This window comes from Myotis yumanensis, unplaced genomic scaffold, assembly GCF_028538775.1.
Source record: "Myotis yumanensis isolate MYYU_CA2020_CCGP unplaced genomic scaffold, mMyoYum1.0.hap1 SCAF_1, whole genome shotgun sequence".
In the NCBI taxonomy this organism is placed as follows: domain Eukaryota; kingdom Metazoa; phylum Chordata; class Mammalia; order Chiroptera; family Vespertilionidae; genus Myotis; species Myotis yumanensis.
The window spans coordinates 91,158,652-91,181,425 of record NW_027223752.1 but is presented as its reverse complement, the minus strand read 5'-3'; the positions used below and the strand labels follow the sequence as shown (position 1 = coordinate 91,181,425).

Below are 22,774 nucleotides of genomic sequence, written 5' to 3'. Positions count from 1 at the left end.
ATTTAAATTAACTTCAAAATGTTCTTGTGGATATTATTAAACTCTGTCCATACCAATGAATTCCAATGATACCATTGTTTCCATGGTAACTAATGCACTTCAAAAGGAGAAAAAATAGAGAGTGAAACTAAAAACCAGGAAAAATGGAATAAAATGGTATAAACAAAGCATAACATTTCTCCTTTGCACTTATAGAACACTCTCTAATTTCAAATGCTTTACCATTACTTAGACTCCAAGGCTCATTAGTGCCAGAAGAATCCACATCCCACTTACAGCTGGGATTCCCTATAAAATGTGGTGCTCCGTATTTGTCCAACTGTTTACAGGGCTCACTGCTGGAAAGTTCTTTCTCAATTACAAAGATTATTGAGCACCTATTATCTTCTGCTAGTTTAAGAGATGATTAGTCTACATTATTTAAAAATTTTTGCTGTTTAGAAGCCAAATAATTAAAACAAAGGGGTGAAAAAAGAACTGTACAATAAAGATACAGGACAATGTCAAAAAAGCCAACTTGGAGGGATTACGCATTTCTAATGATTTTCATTTCCCCTCCACTTCAGCCCCACGCGTCCATGACCAACCACATGGACCTTCTCCTGATCCAGAACTGTTCCTACTCTGCAAACTCCAACTCCAACATTAACCTTCTGATCACAAACAACTTTTCCAGGCCCTAACGAATCCGCCACTAGTCCTATGAGCCTCATGCAGCCTAAGATCCTTCCCTTGGAATAAATACTTCCTCACGATACTTCCTTGCTGATACCTGCAAGTTTTATCCTCGGCAGCACTCACTCAGCAGCAGCCTAACCTGGACTTAGTGACCATCCATTCGCTTCCCCACCGTTATGTTCCATAAGGATTCTCTGTCCCACCTTCTGAAGAATTTGTCCTACAGCCTAGAGAAGAATCTGTCCGAACAAATATGAGATTATTTACCCCTTTACTTATAGGGCAGTAAGTATCAAATGCTGCAGGTTAAGTGAAAATAACATAGGGACTGAAAACCAAATTTAGCAATGATGGTCATTAGACTCGCAACTAGCAAAGTGCATACAGGGCCTGCCCTAGAGCCATATAGTTGCCTCAGGTGATAGCATGAGTTGCAATGGTCTCTTGCTATACATACATAATGACAATTTACCGGAGGTGAGGAATAGCAAAAAGCTCTTGCTTCTGCTCTTTTGAAAACTTTCCCCTTAAGGATTTCCTGATCTTTTTGAGTTATATATAAGCCTCCGCCCTTAACTTAAAAGAATGAGAAGTTAGCCCTGACTGGTTTGGCTCAGTGGATAGAGCATCGGCCTGAGGACTGAAGGGTCCCAGGTTCGATTCCGGTCAAGGGCATGTACCTGGGTTGCGGGCACATCCCCAGTAGGGGGTATGCAGAAGGCAGCTGATCGATGTTTCTCTCTCATCGATGTTTCTAACTCTCTATCCCTCTCCCTTCCTCTCTGTGAAAAACCAATAAAATATATTTAAAAAAAAAAAGAATGAGAAGTTAAGCATTCACTCATATGCTGGTAGCACAGCTGTTATTCTGACCTTGAAGTGGCACTAACAGACCACTGGTCCTGTTATTTAATTTCTGCCAGAAAGAAGGATTATGGATTACTTAGTCTCATAATTTTTGGTAGATAGCCTGCTCCCTAACTCTTTGCTGATTTATATTTTAAAATCCCATATCAGTAACCTTATTTAGCTATCTGGGTAGGCATTCCTTATATCAGTCTATCTTGGAGGGCATAACAGGAACTCACATTGTTTAAACTAAGTGCTTCACTGAGAGTTTTCAGACTGAGGTGGGCATTAGGTTATCATTGCTTTACAATGTTTCCAATCTACAATTCATGTTAAGGGTTTTATTCATTTATCCACACATAAAAGGTATCTCTAAAACACTTTCGGATCACAATTGTACCCCTGCCAGTGAGAACACCCTCAGGTCACCTGGAAGGTAAGCATGCAGGCACCATCCTTATGAGTCTCCTCAGTTTTCATAAAAGCACGTTGGTCCAATCCAGAGCTCATGGCTTGTTAACACACACAGCTGTGTGCTAATTGGCAAGCAAGAAGAGGTACTTGTCGAAGAGGATCATCTCAACTCCACTACTCTACTATTTTGTACTTTTCAGAAGCTCTCCTGAGAGAAAAACATTTATGAAAGCTTTCCTGAGAGTCTCTTCATTCTACTACATCACTGGGTCTTGTGCCATATCATAGTCTCCTTGAATAACTTAGCAAAAGTTACGAATTCTCTCCATACCAAACAGACTCAAAGTGAGAATACAATTTGGGGAGGTAGGAGGGGGAGGGGAGAGAATCATGAGACCCCTGAAGTTAATGCATGGGCTGAAGTCTAAAAAGCGCTGCTCTGTAAACTCTAAGACCTCCCCCTGAATGAAGCACGGGCGCTAGAGCGCCGCATGGATGGAAGCACCACTGCTCTGTACTGAAATGCCCACTCCAGCGGGCACTTGCGAAGTCCACCTGCTTTGGTGGAGGCACACAGGAGGAAGGCACGGGCTCGTGCCTATGCACACGAGGATTCTTTTTTCTGAGAATCTCGGGGAGACTTCCGCCTCTCTAATCTCAGCTCTGCTACTCTTGAGCATCAAGCTCTTTTTAACCTCGTGGAAAAACAGTTTTATAACAGTCTTATGTATCTTTCCCTGTGGCTGCTCAAAAATTAATGGTATATTTATAGCATGTACTTAAGTCCCACTTCTGACTCCACTTGATTTTAATTGTCCTTTTCCTTATTTTCATTATAGTTTTAAGTTGTTCTAGTTTGCCATGTTGTCTAGGTATCCTTTGATACCTTTTAGAAGACTGTGAGCTATACATGAGTTAAATTATAGGAGACAGAAGGAAAAATGACATCGTTTTCCCCTGCATTCCTACTGGTTGTCTATTCAAGTGTATCTACCTAAATAATTTCCTAAAATATTCTTATACTTTTTTGGGGGGTGGGGGGTGTTAGTGAGAGCTGCATTTGAGAGAGGTAGTACTTCTTCAGAAAACTCATATTGGAAGGACATTTTTGAAGTCTCCTTGATTAATATAATGTGTATATATGTTTGCACCTATATGTGTGTTTTAAAGTAACCATAAAGCCCTGCTGGTGTGGCTGAGTGTCGACCTATGAACCAGGAGGTCATGGTTCTATTCCCGGTCAGGGCACATGCCCGGGTTGTGGGCTTGATCCCAAGGGTCAGGAGTGCAGGAGGCAGCCGATCAATGATCTCTCTCTCTCTTTCCCTTCCTCTCTGAAATCAATAATACAAATATATATATTTAAATAAAGTAACCATAAAGATGAAGTAGGGTTTTCATATAAACTGCACAGAACTAAATTAAAACTTGTGTTGTATTTCTCAGTGACTTGCTTCTTCAGTTAGAAGTGTCCTGTATTTCTGCAACAATGAAGCATAAATGCTTACGGGCACGTGAACTTTTCGAAACATCTCAGCACCCTTGTGTGCATCCATCAATGCGATGTCCTGGGGCGTGGAGACAATCACAGCACCTAACCAAAAGGAAACAAAAGAACAGCAAAATAATGCTATCATTTAATTTTCTATAGAAAGTTTACTTCCAAAATTAGGTTGCTTACATATTAAAAGAGTCTACTACATTAACTATTTATGTAATTTGTATAAATTTCACATACATGAATGGGAAAGATTAGGAAATGTCTACTTTGCTCTTGCTTATTTTTGACTCCTCACTTCTAAAATTATAACTGACTGACCAGTGATTCAAGATCACAGCTACCATGAGAGCCTCCTTCCCATTCAGACAATATGCTGTAAGGAAGATGCACAGGCTGGCATACTTTCAAGAAGCTAATAAGTCTACTTAGGGAGACCCAAAAATTAAGGATTGCAACACAATGTGCTAAGCATTATAACAGAGATATGCCAACGGTGTTATGGAGTTCTAAAGGAGGAATGAAGGAAAAAATAACTAATTCAATCTAGGGGAGAGAAGGAGCAAGGTGATAATGGATGGGGTGAGAGGCAGGAGATAAAGAGACACAATAAAGGAAAGTTTCCAGAAAGAGGTGATTCTGAGGCTCCGTTCTAGAAGTTTGTATTATAGAAAACTCAACAGTGTGGGACACACTGTGGAGAATAATTTGGTGGAGGCAAAACTACGTGCTGAGCAAAAATTCAGATGCAAAATAGTGGTGGCCTGACCAAAGCAGCACTGAAAGCAGGTGAAGACGGAGGCTTTCCTGGGTCTGCACTATTACCCCACAGAGGGCAGATGGTTCTATGACAGTGTTTGGAGAGAAAGTGCAGTGCAATTTTTTTAAGTGGAAACACCAGAGTCCTGGCTATGACTCCAGAGACTATGAATTTCTTAAATTTTGTGCTTTCTTCTAGAAGATAACCTGAAAAAGAATTAACACGAGCATATTCTAGAGCACCAGGATAGCCATCATTTTATAACTAAGTACACTGCCATGACGTCTCAGAGCCCCAAACCAGCTCCAAGTGGCAGTACTTCATCATAACTAATGAAAACAGAGGTGGGATTAACAATAAATATCTGAGTGCACCAAGCGAAAGTCAAATGACACTAGACTACTGCCTGAAGGGATATTTTATAGAAGTCAGAATAGAGAAATGTGGCAGCAGAACCAAGTTATCATGAAGCACATGGCAACATAGGCATGCCAAACTCAAAAGAACTGTGTAATGGCCACAAATTCATCTTGCAATCGATATTTTCATTTCAGTAAAAACTTCATCTTTCACATTAAATTAATATCAATTTGAATTTTATTGATTTTGTATGTTTTACTTGTATTTAATTTGTAGTTCTTCTTAAGTTTTAAAAAATATAACAGCTAAAAATTTAAGGAATTTATGTTTACACGTAGTTAAATAGTCTTATAATAAAAATAAGTCAATATGGGATGAAGCAGATTATTTTTCCTTTAGAAGGAGGGTCTATTCATTACTCAAGTTAGAGAAACACAGCCTTGGAATTCAAACATAATCAGAATTCAACTTTTTATTCCATAGCCAACTACCAGTGTGACTAGGACAAGAAACTGAGATTCAGTCTTTTTATCTACAAAACGACATAGTAATACTTAGGTCACAGGGTAAAATAATTAAATGAACTACTGATGTACATCAGATGCTTGACATGGTGCCTGGACAAAGGGTAAACATTCAATAAATGGTAGCTGTTGTTAATAATATCACCGTTATTATCTTTATTATTGTTACCAATAAAATGTCTTACAAGTTGCTGAGAAGGTTATTTTCATATTTGCCATCAAGCAGCTCATCCTACTTTTCAAACTGTTCCATGGATCACTAAATCCTTCTATTTTGATTTGCTATGTCCAAGAAACCAAAAACTAGTCAAAGTTATCTTTCCATTCTTTTAAAGATGGATGGAAATCGCATCTCTGTAAAAATTGTACATAAGTCTACTCTACACATCTATTATATTTCCACAATTCCCCACCTTCTAGATTCTGTCACCAATCTACGTCAGCGTTTTTTCATATCCAGGCATTTGGAAGGGATCTAATTCCAATTCTACCCCCTCTAGCTGTGTGACTAACCTTGGGCAAGTGACTCAGAACCACTCCAGGTCTCAGTTTCCTTAGCTGTAAAATTAATGCAAGGACTACATAGTCTCCAAGGTCTCAGCTGGCTCTCTAACTATATGATCTAACATCCCTTCTTAACTATGGTTTCCAAGACCATCCCTGTTCAATCGGACTCCTCAGTAAACTTATTGAAGTGAATGTGAAATGCAATCTCCCCCAAGAATTATGGCTCTTTAATCTAAGAACCATTCTCTTTACATGTAAATGAAACCCCCTAAGCTATTTCCTTCAAATTCTCTCCTTAACTATATATTAGTATATAGGGAGTTTTCTATTGCATTGGCCCTAAAAAAGCTATTTGTATTACTGCTACACAACAGAGTTTCATGACGTTATGAGTTTTCTCATTTTTTTAACCAAACAAAACTAATGACACAATGACTTGCATAAAACGGGCACTTTATAGAGGATCGGATATTTAAACAATGTCCCTATATTTTCAAATCATCTGTCCTAGATCACTGCTGCATGAACTCTTAGTTATTGACTCCTTGAACTAGAAGTCAAGAGCTCTGGATTCCGGTTTTGTCGACTAGCCTAAGCGACCATTATGGCAGAACGACCAGAACGACTGGTCGCTATAATGCACACTGACCACCAAGGGGCAGACGCTCACATAGGAGCTGCCCCCTGGTGGTCAGTGTGCTCCCACAGGGGGAGCGCCACTCAGCCATGGCTGGCGAGCACAGAGGTGGTGGCAGAGCCTCTCCCATCTCTGCAGCAGTGCTAAGAAGCAGCGAGTCAAGCGGTAAGAAGCAGCGAGCAGGCAGGCAGTAAGGAGCGAGGGGTACCGGACTGCGAGAGGGATGTCCAACTGCCAGCTTAGGCCCGAACCCCGCAGGGAGTGGGCCCAAGCTGGCAGGTGGACATCCCCTGAGGGATCCCAGACTGCAAGAGGGCACAGGCCGGGCTGAAGGACTCCCCTCCTCCAGTACACAAATTTCATGCACCAGGCCTCTAGTATACTATATAATCTTAAATAGCTCACTAAATCTCAATATATCTGAATTAATTCTTCTATATAACAAGCCTATTTCCATTGGTCCTAATTAATTTAAAGAGCTGTTCCATTAAAAATATGTAAAAATGGTCCATCCAGTTTGAGCACTGACCAATGAACCAGAAGGTCACAGTTTGATTCCCAGTCAGGACACATGCCTGGGTTGTGGGCTCCATTCCCAATAAGGGACGTGCAGGAGACAGCCAATCAATGGTTCTCATCATTGATGTTTCTATTCCTTTCTCCCTCTCACTTTCTTTCTCTAAAATCAATAAAAACATATTTAAAAATATGTAAAAGTTGCCCTAACCGGTTTGGTTCAGTGGATAGAGCATCGGCCTGCAGACTGAAGGGTCCCAGGTTCAAATCCGGTCAAGGGCATATACCTTGGTTGCACAGGAGGCAGCTGATCGATGTTTCTCTCTCATTGATGTTTCTAAATCTTTATCCCTCTCCCTTCCTCTCTGTAAAAAATCAATAAAATATATTTTTAAAAATATGTAAAAGTGATATAAAAATGTTTGGTGACTTTATTTTGATAGCTGTAAGATCATAGAGAGAGAAATTAAAGTGACTTGGTTTTCTCTGTAGTACTTAACTCTAACACAGTGTCACAAATAAGCATCCATGCCATCTGAGTTTCTTTGCCAAGTAATCTAAATAGCACCAAACATCAATTAAAAACAAGTTTGGGACAAGGACAATGATCATCCTCCATGCCCCATCAAATGCTCACAAAACATGTAAACATTCCATTGGGACTACCAGCCACATTTTTAAAAGATTTTAGTGTAAGATTTTTTTTTTTTTTGCTCCAATATATGTTCTTAACTAATAACTAAATAAGTCTTTAGCACACTGTTCTGACAAAAAAATTCTAGACTTTTTCCTAAAGAACAAAAATATAACTGGCCCACACATAAATCACTACCTCTTTTAATATACCAAATTTTAATACATCATATAAGTGACCATTTCAGACTGCCCCAACAATGACTTTTAGAATTTAGGATAAGGAAATAAAGCAAACAAAAAAACAAACCTTTAGTAAAATTAAATTTAATAATCTGTGCATCATAACCCAGAGTTTTTAATTTTAAAGAAATTATGTCAATTTTTTCTTGTAAATATATCCCTTAACTTAAAATGTCATCTCAAATATGATATTAAATTTTATCTTTATGGTTCTTGGCATTTTAATTTTCTCAGGGCTCATGGAACATGGACCAATATATATGAACCAATATGAACTAGCTTACATGTTTTCCCTTCATGCCATCATTGGTGATGTCACTTGTTTTGTGATGGAGGGTTTGTTAGAAAACTTGTGCTCCCTCTACTGATCATAAGGAATGTCAGTAGCAACAAAGAGAATGTTTAGTTTGCAATAAATGGGATTATTTTCTGAGGAAAACCCAGCATCATAAAACACCTATCTCAAGATGAATTTTCTATCTGTTTTCTAGGGTATATGTCTAAGTCCAAACAATTAAAAAGTATTTTTTAAATGCTATTTCCCAAGTTATAATGTTAAGGCTTTTTATCAGCTGGGACTTACTATGAAAGCTTAATTTACTAAAAAAGGATCCTGGCAAATAAGTAAACATCCTAAAATATAATTACCTGGAGTGTTGCCTTACTTGCTAATTCTCTTGACTATTACGAGTATAATTTATGGCTGCATATCTGTACTTGGGTCATAGTTCAAAGTAGTTAAACATTTAAAACTCATTATTCCAGATGTTAGGATGATCATAATTACACCAGTGTGGAACTATTCAACTATGCCATTCTAAGTCTCCAGGGCACAAATTGTATCCTATTCCCATGCTTGACTGTGAATTTCAGCGTTGGAACCTAATAAATATGTACAACAAAAACTGCTTGTAATTATACCTGGACGAGTAATTTTATGTCTTACAATTCTTTAGCACATCAAGGTAAAGTCAACTAAGATTTATAAGAACAAATTAACTGCTATATAATAAATGTTCACAGTGCATTTAGTACTTCAGTTTCTCAATTTATTTAAAGATACTTGCAGCCAAAGAAAATAATCATTCAACTTCTGTTAGCTTAATATAAATAATACAAAATACACAATAGTTTATAAAGTAGACTGGCTTTGGTATTTTTTAGCTGTCCTTTGTCTTCCTCTTCTACAAGCCACAAACTTCCTGAATTATAAACATTATTTGCTATAAGATCAAGAAATGCCCACTAAAAGTAAGATCAGATTCAGTAAAACATGATTAAAAAGGTAAATTCACTTCAACTATACCCACAGACTATTGCAACAGGAAATACACATAATTCTTTCATGAGTCACTGTTTTGGCCTTTGCTCCATTTCAACAGAGTAGAGAACTGATTACAGTCACAAAGGAGGTATGTTTTATTAATATAAAGATGAACCATTTTTTCCCCTCACTTTAGAAATGAATTTTGTTACAGGAAATCATGTCCATTGCTGCCAAAAGAATTAATAAATCACAGTAATTAGTGAAACCACAGCATTTCAAAATCACTAGTGAGAGAAAGCATGTGCACTTTGGAATGTCAAGAATTCAAATTCATCAAAGGAATCTGGAGGCATACCTGTTATTTAGGGACAACGATTAGCTCTTCAATAATTGTGTCAACAGGTAATGGGCTTCCAATCACCTCACCTTAAGGATGTTAACAATGAATTCTCTAAGGCTATCCAGACTGCCTTCCAGTAGGGGGAAAGTGAGGATTTCAGAGATTTTAAAAAGCTAGAGCCTGAACCAAACAGCTCTCTCATTCATTCATTCTCTCTCTCTCTCTCTCTCTCTCTCTCTCTCTCTCTCACACACACACACACACACACACACACACACACACACATAGTCTCATCCTCTCCCCTTATAATGTTTCCAGTAAAATGAAGATAAAATTCTCACTTCTTTCCAGTGTTAAATCCATCTTTATGCTGATAAGTAAACACCCTTGGGGAGCCTAGTTGTACATATATGTCTCTACAACTCAGAAAGCTCTTTTGCTTAGATTTAAAATTTTGCATTTCAAATTCTTTTAGATGTGCATATAACTCAGCCTGCCCATGCTCACAGTGAGTCACCACCGAAGGCCATTTGTTCAATAACTGAACACATTCCTTTTCATAAACATTCTATCTCTAATACAAACTCCAGGGAGGAAAACTGCTTCTTCCTGCTTACTTAACTCCTAACTTTATTTAACCAGGTATATTTCAAGAAAAGGAGACTGAGACTTTATATGGAAAAGCTTTGCTCCGTTTCCAAATACTGTCAGACCTAAGATGTGAAGACATTCTTCAGAGCTATATTTCAGGTTCTGATCAAATACCTAATATCTATGACCAAGCACAAACATTTTTATATTATAAATTGTAGGACTTGTATTTTTGCTACATGTAAATGTTTAATGGATTTATAGTAGTTTTTAATAACAGTCTGATTGCCCATTGGCCATTATACCATTCACTGAATTTGAAGACATTAAAGAATTTTAGCTGTCGGTCATATCATGAAGGAAGTGCCCAAAAATTCTTAAAACACAAAACTGAATGAACTACCTCAGAAGCCTCCCTTCCAGAGACTAATCAAGGAATTCAAGCATCAGATAAACTGGTCTAGACGAAGTGATTCTGAAAGCTGATTATAGAAGAATTATTTGGAAAAGCTTTTTAAATCCTGGCTCTTCCCATGTCATAGTTCAGAATTTTTTAATTATCAGATTATTTGTTTGAATAGTTAACTGAATCACCATAATTTCTACCTATAATATATGTTTGACAGAAATATAAGAGCCCTAACAAGTTTATTTCTTCTTAAATTTAGATTGGAAACATCGTTGTTCATTAAGCAATGGTACTATACATAATTTTACAATTTGATTCCCAATCTAACAAGGATTACAGTTTCAGACTGAGTACCAGAAGTGCCCTAAAAGATAAAACCCTGGAATATAGTTTCTAGTCTTTAACACTTGGTTACAATTTATGGGATAAGAAGAAAAATTTATGCCGAAACTGGTTTGGCTCAGAGGATAGAGCGTCGGCCTGTGGACTGAAGGGTCCCACGTTCGATTCTGGTCAAGGGCATGTACCTTGGTTGCGGGCACATCCCCAGTAGGAGGTGTGCAGGAGGCAGCTGATCGATGTTTCTCTCTCATCGATGTTTCTAACTCTCTATCCCTCTCCCTTCCTCTCTGTAAAAAATCAATAAGATATATTTAAAATTAAAAAAAAGAAGAAAAATTTATTTTGTAAAGAATTTTTATGATGTGATGAATAAAACAATAATTCTCTTCTATAACATCATGCTATTCTTGCCAAATATCCATTATTGATAACCCTACCCAACATTTGCTATGGAAATACAGTGCACCTGGAAAAAGTCCAAAATTGACTTCTGAACTGTGAAGTTCCATTCTGCAAACTGAAAGCATAAATGAAGATTTAAAATCTTTAACTCCTAGGAAAAAAGGTGACCTAAGTCTACCTTTAATGTAGGTACAAGCATGTTTCTAGCTTTCAGTTTGAGGTCATTATAAATTGCAAAATTATAGGAGACACATAGAACTAAAATCCAAAGTAGCCAAGTATTTTTTTCTTTGAGTTTTTAATGGTTTTCCAAAATATTACTATTGGATATCTTTAAAGAATTACTCTTTTAAATTTGAAAATAAGAAAGGAAAAAAACAGTTCTTTGGAAAAGATAAAAATATTATTTAATTTACCTAAGTGAAACTACTATGTTTCTTTGGCTTTGAAAGAGTAAATACCAGGTAATCAAGAAAACTATTTCAAGTGATGGCTTGTGATCATTCTCTTATCTAAAAAATAGCAATAAGTTTCTGATCCTCCAAACCCCACTCAGTTTTCATTATAAAAACAGTCCAAATTGGCAGTCGAAGAGTATTACCATAAAAGAGATAATTGATTAGGCCAAGCAAACTGCTGGTAGAGGGGTGAATTCTTATTCAGTTACTGCAGCTATAGGCCCAATAGCCTTGACAAACAATAAGCACCTTTTACTTTAATCAATGACTGAAATATTAAGGTGGCTTAATTTAAAATTCCTACTCCATCAGACTTAAATGAACGAGAGGCAAAAAGGCCTCTGGCTTTCCTTCCATCTATAGGGTCCAGATAGGAAGGGTTTTAGACTGGAAGAAGGGGCATCATTTCATTTTCATAACAAAAACCAGTCTGCTAGTGCAGCTTCTCATGAGCCCATGGATATTTCGCATATTATGTAGCTGAGGGCTCTGCTAGACACAATAGTTTCTCCCTCTCTAGGAGAAAGAAATCAAAACAGGACCCTCAGGAGGACTATCTGGCTGTTTTCTGTGCTACTTCTGCCCTTCCCTGGGAGAGAGGGGGAACAGATAAGGGACTACGCTGGCACCCTCTCAACTGCTCAGTCTGTGCCCTTCTACTATAAGGATACTTTCCAGAAGTTTCATTCCTGCATCTATCTTTACTTAATAAAGTGAAGGGGAACTTGTTTTCATAACTCTATCCTATCAAAATAATGTCCTTATCCACTACTGCCCATGACACTAAATATACTTATATCACTACTTAGGTACAATATAAATATTGTGTTCATAAATTTGATGACAGTACAATTCTGCCTTGTGATAGTATGGGTTTTCATCAATTTGACTATACTACTGGTATCTTTATTAGCTTGCAAACTTAGAGGGAAGAAATATTTGCTTTGTGTTTCATCTCTTGCAAACCACTAATTCACAATTATAATGATGAACATGAAGAAGAGAAGATATTCTGGGTATTTTCCAGATAATAACTACACTGCATGTCCTTTCCTTCCCAAGCTCGGCTTCCTTCTCAGCGCTCTCTGTCCTGATCAGTGCCTGGGAGCTGACCTCTGTGGACTCTATCATCTGAGTTTCCTTACCCTCTGGCTTCCTAAAGGGATCCACCACTAGGAGGTATCAGCAGAATATGAGACTACTAGTGAACCAGTGCATGGGTTCATGCAAATTGAAAGAAAATTAATTAGAAGAAATATTTTAATATTGCCACTTGCCCTTTCTCTATAATAGAAGTATCAACCAAATTCATGAAACACACATGTGCAAATGGCACCAGAGAGAGCTTTCTTTTTAAAATATATTTTTATTGATTTCAGAGAGAAATGGAGAGGGAGAGAGATAGAAACATCAATGATGAGAGAGAATCATTGATTGGCTGCCTCCCGCACACCCCCCAGTGGGGATCGAGCCCACAACCCAGGCATGTGCCCCTGACTGGAATTGAACCTGGGATCCTTCAGTCCACAGGCCAACACTCTATCCACGGAGCCAAACAAGCCAGGGCAGAGAGAGCTTTTTATGTATTGTGCATGCGCGAGTCAACTTAGCCTTGTATATAAAGAATAAACTTGCTTAATTAGACCTGCTTTCTGATTTAGCTAAACTTTTTCCAGCCCAGTGAAGCACCCCAACTTCTCTTTCAGGTAATTGTCAGCAACACAGCAGTAAATATCAACATGAAGCAGATTATTATTGTAGATCACGCAGGGAGAACAAAGGGTAAAATATTTAACTGCAGCAGTTTTTGACTATATTCTGTGCAGTGAGAAAACCTGAAGTCATTTTCAAGGTCCACCATTTCTTACTTCTTTTCAGTTGGGTCAAGTTTCTAAGCTTTCTAAATCTCTGTTTTCTGGCTAAAGAAAAGAAAATAGGATTCCATCAAGTCTCCTATTTACCTACTCCAGGAATTCTGTGAGGATCAAATGAAATAAGACATGGGAAAATGCTTCACAGACATTTGGTTAAAATGTAAAATGTTTCCACCTGGCAATACAGCAAGTCGTGTTCCTGGGCTGAAGAAACTCCAAGAAGGCTAGTCGCTAGGAAGAGGAAGCCGGGTGTTGCTACATGACGTTATTACCTGGCGCCCACAGCCACCATTTCCGGGCTGGGCTGGGCTGTGGGCTGCATTTTGCACCATGGGGTCTTGGCAATGTTGGCTGCAATTTGGTGGGGTGTTACTCTGGGATGGAGGCAGGGCCTATGTCCCACTTGGGGGAAGCTGAGTGTTGCCTTGTGGGCACTAGGTCCGCAGTGCCGTTTATTGCTAAACTAGAGGCCCAGTGCATGGGTTCGTGCACACTGAAAGGAAATTAATTAGAAGGTGACCGGTGGGGTGGGACTGGGCAAGATGAGCTGGATACACCCTGGAAATAACCTCCCGAGTTCCCTCCCCAGCTGGCCGCACCTGGGGTGGCGTCGGGGCTTGAAGGGTGTCTGCGGAGTGAGCAGGGTCCCTCCGGCAGGTGGGATCCATCTGCCTGGCCTGTGGGGATCGGGCCAAAACTGGCAGTCCGACATCCCCTGAGGGGTCCCAGAGTGAGAGAGGGCACTCTGCAAAGTTGCTGCCATTCAGCAGCTCCTGCATTGAGCATCTGCCCCTTGGTGGTGAGTGCATGTCATAACCACTGATTGGATGGTCAAATGGTCACTTAGGCTTTTATATATATAGATATAGAAGGCCTGTCCCTAGGGAGAGGAAGCTTAGTGTTGCTACGTGACATCATTACCCAGTGCCCACAGCCACCATTTCTGGGCTGGGCTGGGGGCCGCATTTTGCACCATGGGGTCTTGGCAGCATTGGCTGCGATTTGGTGGGGTGTCGCTCCGGGGTGGTGGCGGGGCCTGTGTCCCACTTGGGGGAAGCCAAGTGTTGCTTTGCGGGTGCCAAGTCTGCGGTGCCCTTTCTCTGTAAATGGCCAGTGTGCGTCACGGCAGCTCCTGCGCTGAGCGTCTGCCCCCTGGTGGTCAGTGTGCATCACAGCGACCAGTCGGATGGACACTTAGTATATTAGCCTTTTATATATATAGATAGGGAGGAGGAAAAGGCTGCACTGACACAATTCACTCCCTTGGATGTCTTTTTCCAAGTATCACCTGCCTCACACACTGCTTCTCCATGCCTTGCAGGAGTTTTGGCCTTAGCCATGTGCCTATGTGGCCACAGATCCCACCAGGTAGCCTCTTCTATGGCTCCAGCAGCTGCCAGGCTGCACTGACACAATTCACTCCCTCCCCCCTCAGGTGGAGGGACAGTAACAACTTCCTAATATCATTAGTCCCTGGGTACTTTACCATCTCTTGTTGATTTCCTTAATGCTGCCCACACCTCTGTAACAAGTCCCTTCATTAAACTCTGTTCTGTTTATTCTTTTTAAGGTGTGTCATCGGTACCTGCCAGGACACTGATGAATATAGCACTTAATATAAATAGCTTACTAAAATTCTCCAGTCTTTTGAAAAAGCAAATATGCTTCATGTGTCCCATATAAAGCATAAACTCTTCACTTAATTCCAATAGTTAAAAACAAATTAAGATAGTCTTCAGATAGTTACATATAGAGGAACTCAGTTGAAGCAAAGAAAGAAAAAATATTTAAGTAACAGCTATTAAAATTCAAATACTAGCACAGTGTATATATTTTCAGAAATTTCAAGGAACTTATAATGTTCCTCAGATAAATATTACTCCTCTTCTACTTTGGAAGAGTACTTAAGTATTTAAAAAAAACAACAGAAGTTAACCCTGGAATCTACCCAATTCAGTATATGGCAACAACTAATTTACAAGCTAAACAAACAAACAAACAACAAGCAAAAACCCAGCAAACTATCACCAAAAAAATTAAAAGTAGTAAGAAAAAATAATAAAAACAAAACCAGCACTGACAGCTCTCTTTTCCCCTTGACAAGTTCAACAAGACAAGAGCAAATGCAAAGACTACACTTGGTTATTTCCCATCCTTATCCTGTCTCCTTTCCCTCCAGCAGCTACTACGACGACTAGGTATTTGTAGCATGTAGTGATTCAGTAGTCCATGCAAGCTCAAATTTAAATCATTAGACTCTAATATTGCTGTCAACACATTTATTACTGTTGTTACTACACAACACTTTTAACACAAATAAGATGATAATTTTTTTCCTTTGAAGTTTCTTCTAATAATGAGCCTGTCATCCATCCTATGGAACACATACAAAAAGTTGCTAATTAGCATTCAAAAGAGGCTCTTTTTTGCTTATACAGGTCTGTCTCCATGAATTTTCCAAAAGGATGTCTCTTTCCAAGTATAAAACATTTATTTTCATTTTCACCATGGCTTGGAGAAATGGACAGTCGATAGAATTCATAGCATTTCATCACACCACCCCCACAAAAAAAACTCTTTTAAAGTGTTCAAGTGGTTTCTTAAAAATAGCATTCAGCCCTAGCTGGCTTCGCTCAGTGGATAGAGCGTCAGCCTGTGGACTGAAGGGTCCCAGGTTCGATTCCGGTCAAGGGTACATACCTGGGTTGCAGGCTTGATCCCCAGTAGGGGATGTTCAGGAAGCAGCCAATCAATGATTCTCTCTCATCATTGATGTTTCTATCTCTCTCCTTCTCCCTTCCTCTCTGAAATCAATAAAGAAATATATTTATAAAAAAAAATAGCATTCATTTACATGTAGTTAAATTCATTCTCTCATTTGATCCTTACAAGTCAGTGGGATAGCCAGGTGTTCCACAGGTAAGGATAAAAAGTCAGAGAGATAGGTAGTATCTGGCTAAACAACCTTTCAAGTAAATAAGATAATTTCTTACTATTACAATGGAATAATGCTAGTGATTCTCACTAGTAATTTAATAAGAGCCTGCCTGACACCACATATCAGGTGCCCACATGCATAAATATCTCAGAAACCAAAACAAAGTTAATACTAAAAGATATCAACTGACCACAAAGATACTGTACATAGTAGAGGAAAAAGAACAGCATAAATAAATCTAAACTGAAATGTATTTTTCTCTCAAAGGGAGAGTGACATAAAATATATGTTTTTAATAAATGCTTTATTTAACCTATACATTAAAAAAAAACCTCCTGAATAAAAGCAGTCGGAGTTGGAGAGATCCCAGGAATGAGTTAGAAGGATGGTAAGAAATATTATGGGGGGAACACAATATTATTGTGTTCGATGCTTACACAAACAAGTTGAAAAATCAGAAGACGGAAGACTGATTTATACTGGGAATTTGGCCCGAACAGTATTTGGTGTGAAATGTTTCTCTTATTCTACAAGTGCGATCAGCCTTACATTTCTACCATACATTTTTGCCTAAAATAATGTTGTATTTGGAAGTCTGCCTTTGCAAATCTTATTTTATGGCATCATAGGAAGCTTTACAGTGATCACTCCAGTCCTGCTTCACTGAGTTACAAAAGGCTATGTCATTCGGTTGTACCATGAGGCCACGACAGACACTTACAAAGCCATTACTTAGAATGTTTTGCTTTCAGAAACCAGTACTGTGTTTCACCAGAATGATGTGAAGATTCCAAACAGCACACATCTGTTTACCACATTTTATGCTAACACAAAATCACTATTAGTTAATCCAGGTCTCTTTCCAAACCCCAAAGACTATGACCATCTAATGGGTTATGACAAACCATTCACTTTTGATATGGAAGAACCCAGTGAAAAGAAACAGCTTGAAGATGAGAAATGAGTCTGTTGTTTTTATGTTTGTGCTTAAGTGTGATTTATTTTCCTGTGTATAATAATAAAATTGCATTTACTTTTGTAAAAAACAATAAAATAAAATAACTCGGGATGAACAGATGAACTGTGATAACTAGTCAATTAGCTTTGTCATTTATTCAACCAGTATCAACTCCATAACCCATACCCCAAAGTACTCTAAGAAATACTATGGTAAATAGGGAAAAATTTTTGCATTCAACAGCTTACAGCCTAGTTGGGAAGATAGCACACACAGATTAAACCCTCATTGATTAAACATTTCCTGAGTGGTTACAGGAAGACACTGAGTTTGGCACTGTGAGAAATACAAAAAATGATTGAAACAGAGATTTGGCCCGCTAGGGAGTAACAGTCTGGTACAGAAGATAACAGTTATGCAGGTTTTGAGTGGAGAACATGAGATGGTCCAAATAAAATTCTATGTGAATTTCAAGGAGGAAGAAATGATTCCTAATGAGGAGGTTGGGAAAGATGGCAAGGAGTAGACATTTGAAATAAAAGGTATGCGGGATTTGGGTGCCCATTGACTGGGGAAGAAAGACATTCTAATGAGAGTGAAATGTCTGTAAAGACAAAGACTTTGGAGAGGAACTAAGCTGGCAGTGTAGGTAAACGCCTGTACTCGCTGCCTCCCACAACCACATCAAAATTCCGACTAAAATACAGAGCAACCATCATTCAGAACAACCTGAAATCTGGCTGAATGGAAGTCCTACAAACAGAGAAGTAAAGAAGAGAGCACTTTGAGACAGGTTGGAGAGGCAGAGGTGCCAAATGGGCTGGTCCAATACCCACATATGGCATTTTTTTTTTTAATAGGGAGGGATATCTTCAAAGCTTCCCGTGAGAAGCAGGGGGTCTCAGCCCCACACCAGCCCCCCAGCCCAGGGTTCCAGAGCTGGGAAGAGAAGTCCCTGTAACTTAGAGCTGTAAAAAGTAGTGGGGATTGTGGCTGAGTGGCACAGAGGCTGCTAGAGACTCAGGTGTTCCTCTTAAAGGGCCCACACACAAACTTACACAGTCCACTTGCTCTGAGCTCCAGCACCAGGTGGCAGCTTTGGGGAAATCCAGGGACATAAGGGGAGGAACTGACTGTCTGGGATCAGGGCAGGAACTAAGGGGTGGCTTTCTCCCAGACAGGGTTGCTAGCAGGGGTCATTGTTCCTGTACTGGGACCTCTCCCCATCGCAGAGTTGACAGGCAGCGATATCCGACTTTCTATCAACATGGCCCATACTGTTTACTCCAATCTAGTGAGTCCCTTTGACCCCACCCCATCCATTTTGCAGCAGCTTTTGCATATGAATGGCCTGTCCTGGTTCAGGCTTCACATTTTCCTAAAATCTCTCAAACAAGCAATAGCTGGATTCACCGTGTCCGAAACCTATCAATAAAAGGTCTAAGACCCAGCACTGGCACCAGCCTGCCTTGATTCACAGCTGGGCCTGGCCTGGGCATTTCCTAGCCCAATACAAGTAGCAGCCATATGCGAATCCCTCTATAGCTCTTTTCAGGTGGCCCCAAGCAGTGGCTGACTTTGCACTTCCCTGGAGACCCAGAGCCAGTGCACCTGGTTGGACAGCTTCAGATCACATTAGATTACAACTCTCCATCCACAAGCAATACACTCAAGGAGCAGACTTAGTGAGAACCAAAGCCCCACTGAAGCAAGTCCTGCTCTATAGAGGTATCTCCTGCACAGCAGCTCTTTCATTGTAGACAAAATTGGTCCTCTCAGCCAATTGGCCTGGAGGTCAATTCCTCCCAGTGATGCCAACAACAATCAAGGCTCAGCTACATGACTGTGCACACAGCCCACACAGGGGTGCACCTAGTGTGCCTATCAGGTAACTGGGGAGGCTGAGCCACTGGGCCCTACAGGATGTCTACTACACAAAGCCACTCTACCAATTCCAGGAGACAATGCAGCTCTACTTAATACATAGAAACAAACACAGGGAAGCAGCCAAAATTTGAAGACAAAGGAACAGGTCACAAATGAAAGAAATGGAAGCAAGCAAACTATTGTCTACAGAGTTCAAAACAATGATTATGAGGTTACTGAAGGATCTTAATGAGAGCTTTAAGGGACTCAGTGAGACTTTCAAGGATCTTAGTAAGAATGTCAAAGATATGAAAAAGGACCAGTCAGAAATTAAGCATATACTAACTGAAATAAAGAATAATTTACAGGGACCAAAGAAGTTATATACTTATATGCATAGCCCATTGACACGGGCAAGAGGGTAATGAAGACCTGGGCATGGGTGGGTAGGGGTTTGGAGGAGAGGGGTTAAGGGGGGGGCGGAGAATGAGAGATATCTGTAATACTATCAATAATAAAAAAATATATTTAAAAAGAAAAAAATCATTTATAGGGATTCAATAGTAGAGGATTCTGAGAATCAAAACAACAATTTTGAATATGAGGAATCAAAAAACATCCAATTAGAAGAGCAAATATAAAATAAAGATAGTGTAAGGAGCCTCTGAGGCAACTTCAAGCGTACCAACATTTGTATTATGGGGGTACCAGAAGGATAGGAGAGAGAGCAAGATATTGAAAACCTATTTGAAGAAATAATGACAGAAAACTTCCACTACCTGGTGAAAGAAATAGACTTACAAATCCAGGAAGTGCAGAGAATCCCAAACAAGAGGAACCCAAAGAGGCCCACATCATGATTAAAATACCAAAGGTTAAAGACAAAGAGAGAGCCTGGCTGGCGTGGCTCAGTGGTTGAGAGTCGACCTATGAACCAGAAGGTCACAGTTCAATTCCCAATCAAAGTACATGCCTGGGTTGTGGGCTTGATCCCCCGTAGGGGGCATGTAGGAGGCAGCCGATCAATGATTCTTTCTCCTCATTGATGTTTCTATCTTTTTCTCCCTCTCCCTTTCTCTCTGAAATCAATAAAAACATATATTTAAAAAAAAAAAAAAAGACAAAGAGAGAATTTTAAAAGCAGCAAAAGAAAAGCAGTTAGTTACCTACAAGGGAATGCCCATACAACTGCCAGCTGATTTCTTAGCAGAAACTTTGAAGGCCAGAAGGGAGTGGCAAGAAATATTCAAAGTGATGAATAGCAAAGACTTATAACCAAGATTACTCTACCCAGGAAAGCTATCATTTAGAATTGAAAGTCAGATAAAGAGCTCCACAGACAAGAAATAGCTAAAGGAGTTCATTACCACCAAACCAGTATTACATGAAATGTTGAAGGGAGGGAGAAGAAAGAAGAAACAGGAAAGGAGAAAGAAGAAAGAACAAAGGAGAAAGAAAAAAGAAGAAAGAAGGAGAAGGAGAAGGAGAAGAAAAATATGAACAATAAAATGGCAATACACATCTATCAACAATTGAATCTAAAAATCAAAATAAACAAATCATAAACCTAATGAACAAAATAAACTGATGAATAAAATAGAAGCAGAGGTATGGAGACATGGAACAGATTGATGAATCTCAGGGGGCAAGAGTGAGGGGAGTGCGGAAAGAGATTAACCAAAGATCTTATATGCACACTAGATGCCCGATGCACGAATTTCGCGCATGGGTAGGGACCCTAGGCCTGGCCGGCCATTAGGGCAGATCTGTGGGGCAACTGGTAGGGCGATCATGGACCCCCACTGGCACCTGCCTTGGCTGGCCTGGGGCCTGTGGGCTGGGGGCAGCTCCTGCTTTGAGCGTTTACCCCCTGGTGGTCAGTGTGTGTCATAACGACTGGTCGTTCCACCTGTCATTCCGCCATTTGGTCTATTTGCATATTAGGCCTTTATTATATAGGATATACATTACCTTTGGACACAGACAATAGGGTGGTGCAGACCTGGGGTCAGGTGGAAACTGGGTGGAGGAGGGCAATGAGGGAAAGAAAGGGAGACATCTGTAAAACTCTCAACAATAAAGATTTTTTAAAAAAGACAAAGACTTTGGAAAGTAAAAGGAAGAGAGAGGGGGCAGTGAGTACATAAGATTTTGGAGGAGGAATCCCAGGTTATGTGAAAGTGTAGTGGGAAGGATAGGAAAGTCAAACCAAGGGGGACTCAAATGTTAGTCTAAAAAACTTATGTGGTTTATGATATATGGGACATAAAAAAAGGTAGAATATAAGAGTACCAAGAAGAATTCTGAAGTCAATGATAAGAGGAAAGGAAAATTAGGTTCATAATTAGAGAGTAGATAATTCACTTTGGCCTAGAAAGGCAACATGATGCTGACAGGCTGTTCCAGATTATATAAACTAATAAAAGCCATGATTCAAATCAGGCCAGAAATTATTTGGTTGGTACCCTTCCCTCTAAGTCGTGGGAATTGGCTCAATTTTGGTATGTTCTTAGATATGTTAGCTGTGAAATGACATTGGTCTGAATAAAACCAAACCTCACCAACTAAGCCTTTAATAAACATATACACACAATCACATCCACCACCACCCCCCCCCCCCCCCTCACACACACACCAATTCCAGCTCACATCCATTTTGGTAAGATACTTTTATTTTTTACTATTTTTTTCTAATTATAAAATTAACACATAGATCACTTTAGAAAATCTAGTCTTTCCGTTGACATTAATTTTAATATTGACATAAAAACTTAGTATGAGTGTACTAACAGCTGCAATTCTATACTGAGAACCAGTGTGCCTAGAAACTAGCCAGATGGCCAAGACCAGTATATCAGCCCAAAGATAATATTAGTCTTTCCAAGAATCATTTGGGGCTCTACTCCTAAATGTCAAAGGAGATTGCTTCCAGACCACCTCAAGACCTTCCCTAGAATGTATGAGTTAAAGAGGCGCAAAGGAATCTCTTAAGAGTCAAAACCCCCCAAAACCCTGAATATAATAAACACCACTACAGACCGTTGATTGGAAACTCAGCATATAGAGGTGCACAGGTTTAGCAATATTCATAGACAAATTTATTTTGATCAGAAAGTTTTAGGATATAAGAAAGAAATCCTCAAAGGAGAGACAATCTTAACCCCAATCTACACATTGTTGGTTTTAGAGTATAAGTACAAATTAAAACAGGGTGATATAATCATTCATCCTGTTCAAACGGAGGAGTTTTTATCTGAATGAACAAAGGTAAATTGCTCAGGGACTTCAGTTTATCTGTGTGAAGCAAATTAAACTTTTGCAAGGTACCAAGTCACAATGCAGGAAATAAATGATAATTTAGTCCAATTTTATCAATGTATTATTCACATGAATAATGTAAGAATTTTGGACACCTGCAATAAGCACTTCAACATGTCAGAAACACATTTCATTCAATAAACATTTAGTGAGTATTCTTAAGATTGAGAAAGATGTCTTGAAAATTCTTTAAAAAAGAAAAAGCAGGCTATTTAGTATGCTGAGTATAAAGAGGAAGGATTATTTTCCTATGTTACTTCACTTTACTCCTATCTTATACTTTATAGCTTGCCTCACTAAAGGAAAAGTCTCAGACTCCATTAGATTACAAATATATTTAAACATAAAAAATATTCATATTAATATGCTATATTGATATTTTCAAACAATGT

The 22,774-nt window shown here is 39.2% G+C and overlaps 1 protein-coding gene and 1 pseudogene across 2 annotated transcripts in view; one reads left to right on the top strand and one right to left on the bottom strand.

Moving 5' to 3' along the window:
- The window catches only part of NUBPL (NUBP iron-sulfur cluster assembly factor, mitochondrial), a 240,215-nt gene that overhangs the window by 31,364 nt on the left and 186,077 nt on the right, over nt 1-22,774 (bottom strand). For both annotated transcript variants that reach the window (XM_070427639.1, XM_070427647.1), the window contains one exon: nt 3,450-3,535. In XM_070427639.1, the coding sequence (XP_070283740.1) occupies nt 3,450-3,535 (86 nt within the window). The remainder of the gene's footprint in view (nt 1-3,449; nt 3,536-22,774) is intronic.
- LOC139022222 (transmembrane protein 70, mitochondrial-like) lies at nt 16,626-17,204 on the top strand (annotated as a pseudogene).